At 36.7% G+C, this 3,841-nt stretch overlaps 1 protein-coding gene across 1 annotated transcript in view; it reads right to left on the bottom strand.

The window, feature by feature from the left end:
- Positions 1-3,154, bottom strand: part of LOC110456880 (PAX3- and PAX7-binding protein 1-like) — a 28,092-nt gene extending 24,938 nt beyond the window's left edge. The window contains exon 1 of the mRNA XM_021507910.1: positions 2,847-3,154. Coding sequence (XP_021363585.1) covers positions 2,847-3,072 — 226 coding nt within the window. The 5' untranslated portion in view covers positions 3,073-3,154. The remainder of the gene's footprint in view (positions 1-2,846) is intronic.
- Positions 3,155-3,841: the final 687 nt, after the last annotated feature.

The following is a 3,841-nucleotide window of genomic DNA, read 5'->3' as shown; positions in this document are numbered from 1 at the left end:
TTTTTGAAATTTTAGTCAATTTGACCCTTTTTGGCCCCGCCCCTCAGGCCCCTGGGGGCTTGGGACTAAACCGGCCACTGTTTTTGTTGATCTTTGTCCATGGAAGGTCCCTGCAAAATTTCATTGAAATTGGTTCAGGGGTTTCGGAGAAGAAGTCGAAAATGTAAATTGTTTACGGACGCACGACAGACAAAAGGCGATCGCAATAGGTCACTTGAGACTTTGTCTCAGGTGACCTAAAAAGGGCGTTATTCTTTCAACTAAATCCAATATATAACACAATGAAGTACATTTGTTCACAAAAATTATCGATTTTTATGATTTACATTTTGTAACAAGAGGCACAGAGGGCCTGTGTTTCTCAACTGGAAATGTTAGCAAAATTGAAGTTGAAATAGCCATATATTGCTGGAAGTGTACATGTATTACATGGCACAATCATCGTACAAAATTGAGTCCCCTTGGGCCAAGGATGCTCCAGACTAAATTAGTATAAAAATCCCTTAACCCCGACGGTAGAAGAAGGATTTTAAAAGTTTTACCTCTATTTCTGCCGCCCCTCTGCCCCTAGGGGGAGGGGGCCACACCCACCGTTTATACAAAATTGAGTTTCCTTGGCCTAAGGATGCTCCAGACCAAATTTAGTCAAAATCTACTAGGCCGTTCAGGACAAGTAGCATTTTATAGGAAAAGTTGACAGACGGACGGACCTTGGGAGTAGGTGAGCTAATAATGACGAACTAAATCACTGACTTTGCTCTCCATTGACCTCAGTGTGTATAGTCAATGGGATCATCCAGTGTTAATGTGACAGGTGAGCACGTTTTTTTCTGTGTGCTATATATTTAAAGCTGCTCTACAGAACATATATATATATACCCATATACGCTGTTGTGTCCAACGTGTTTAATCCGATTTAAAATAGGTTTAATTTTTAAAAAAATCATTAGATGCGCTAGTTCACGTGTATACCGGACCTGTGTATAGAAAGTATCCTGTCATGTTTGAATCTAGTACTAATATTAATACCCGGCCTCCTCTGCCCCGGCCGGGTATTAAATCCATCACATGCCTTGTAATGGAGCAAGCCCTGTGTGAATCACACCGGCCCGATTTAAGAACTAATTGACAGCACATTGTTCTGCATACATATATGGGGTTGTAGTATTAACTATTTCTCTTAATATCCTGCACAACTCTGCCTTAAATGTCGTTAAATTATCAAGTTAACGTAGCAAGCGCAATCGAAATCTGAATTGACCGCCATGTTGGAAAGTTCGTCTCTCTTCCGATATAGATCAGACGTCCAAATATGGGTGTCATGACCCAATATGGAAATTGTACTTAACATGGCGGCATCAGCAGTTATACTATATTTGGCCATATATAGAAAGGATAATTGAGATAACATCACGTGTGATCTGTCATGGCGGTCGTTTCTATTTTTTTCCCCAAGACAGACTTGGTTAATTTTGTAAAAGAGTTTTTTATTGGTAAGGATTCGTTTTTTCAACAATTATGCAATATTTTGATAACATTATACTCATATGATGCGTGAATTATATGCAATCTTACAGATTGGCACTTTTGATTTTGCTCCATTAGTTGGCATAGGACTGTTCGTAGCTCTGACGACGCAATATAAAAAAAAATCTCGCCGTTAAAAAGCTACATGACCTATAATCAGGTTGGGCACAACGTCGCATATGGGTAATAAATATTAATCCTGCATCCAGGTAACATTTACCCATTTCAGTAATAATTTTATTACTGAAATGGGTAATAAAGTGAAATAAAAACACACAAAGTTATTTAACACATTATGAACAAAAAAGGGCGTCATTCTTTCAACATTATCAAATAAAAATTACAACGAGGTACAATTGTGTACAAAAATATGTAAATTCATGATCAGTTGTTTAAATGTTTGTGAAAATGACAAATGTATCACCTCCATTGCTTATTGTGTGTTGTAGAGTAGCTATAAATGGCACACATAAAAAAATCATGCTCACCTGTCACATTTGCACTGGATAGTCCCAATGACTACACACTGAAGTCAATGTAGATCAAAGTCAGTGATATGGTTTGTCCTTTTCACAAAAAGTTAGACATCAGAATTGATATTTTTTTGTGCACAAATGTACTTCATTGTGTTATTTATTTGATTTAGTTAACATACAGAATGAAGCCCTTTTTTGCTCCAAGTGTTTAAAAGAACTTTGTGTGCTTTAGTTCACTTCATTCCCCATTTCAGCAATAAAATTGTTCCTCAAATGGGTAACTGTTACCCAAATGCAGGATTATTACCGATATGCGCCGTTGTGCCCAATGCAACCTGATAATAGCTCTATTGACCTATCTGAAATAGGTCTTTTGAGCTACTGTATTTTCATGTGATTTTCTTTTTTAAGGAAAACGAAACAAAGTCGCTTTTAAAAGAAGATGGTATCATGAGGTTGATAACAAAAGACATTAAATATAAGTATTCTTTTTTTTTTAAATAATGATGTAAATAAATCGAAAATTTAACATTGATGAAATTTTAAAAGAAGATGGTATCATGATGCTTTTTGTAGTCAACATTACCATAAACCTTATTGTTTTAGGCGACTTTGCTTTAATTTAATGAAAATTGAAATCTGAGAAAATATAGCTCAATACATGTACAGCTACTATAATCTTATAGGTGAATATAGCTCAATCGGCAGAGTGTACTGGACCTATGACTCATGTCTGAAGGTAAGAACTTAATTAAAGCACGAAAAATGACTCGATCTGCTAAACTCCTTTTAAATGTTATGACAAAGATTCAATTGAAAGTGAATTAATGAAATCATTCGTACCCTCAACGTCGTGGTCGTCTTCAAAACTGAGAAGTTTCGCCGATTCTTTCTTGTCTTTTTTCTTCTTTTTCTTTTTCACAGGCTTTTCGATGATTTCAACTGCGCTTTTCTCTTCTTCTATTTCCATAACGTCATCTTGTTGTTCATTTTTATTGTCTTCAGAGTCGCTTTCATCTGCGGCTTTTCGCCTGAAATTTCGCCATGGTTTCTTCGATGTGGCCGCCATTTTGCTGTTGGAGCATACCTCGAAAAGTTAACGCCGTTAACTAAACTGTCCATCGACGAAGAAGGCCGATAACGACACGTTCAAATCAGGTTCTGCAAAGGTGAACAGACCGGTGTTGTGGCAATTTATACCCTGCTTTGATTGACCGGACTCAAAATATTAATTAGCAAGTTAAGGATACGCGTCCCACTGAAGAAAAAAGAAAAAAGTGGCTTTCACATGCACTCGTGGAAAATGGTCCACCTAGTGAATAATGCATGGGTAGCGGGACTGATTTTGGGTTATTTCTAAGTTTGGATTGATCACAGACTTAGATAACTAATCTAATTCCGTGGATTGATTGATTGATCGATTTACTCATTTTATACAACATGCATTTTTTTAAAACAACACCAGCAACGACTAATAAGCTTTTGACATTATTCTTTTCCAGAGATAACAATACTGGGCCTTGACGTTGGAACATTTTTACTTAATTTTGATTCAATCGCTGAATCTATTCTTGCTAATAAGTCGAAAAATTCACCACCAATCAGAAGCCAGGTCGGTCATCTTGGGTTTTCAAATTTGAATGAATAACAACACTTGCATGGTGGACTCCTTGTAAAACACATTAATAACTGAGTTTTGTGTCAATCAGTGCAACTGAATCGACAGAAAAAGTAACAATACCTGATCAGGACCTCACAATTAAAGAAACATTAATTTGCGCAAAGTCTGTTGCTGAGTGGCTGCAGCAGTTTTAGAGAAGAATGTAAAAGAGTCTAAG

The sequence above is a fragment of the Mizuhopecten yessoensis genome, unplaced genomic scaffold (assembly GCF_002113885.1).
Source record: "Mizuhopecten yessoensis strain PY_sf001 unplaced genomic scaffold, ASM211388v2 scaffold8937, whole genome shotgun sequence".
In the NCBI taxonomy this organism is placed as follows: Eukaryota; Metazoa; Mollusca; class Bivalvia; order Pectinida; family Pectinidae; genus Mizuhopecten; species Mizuhopecten yessoensis.
Note: the sequence above shows the minus strand (reverse complement) of the source record. Positions and strands in the feature narration are given on the sequence as shown.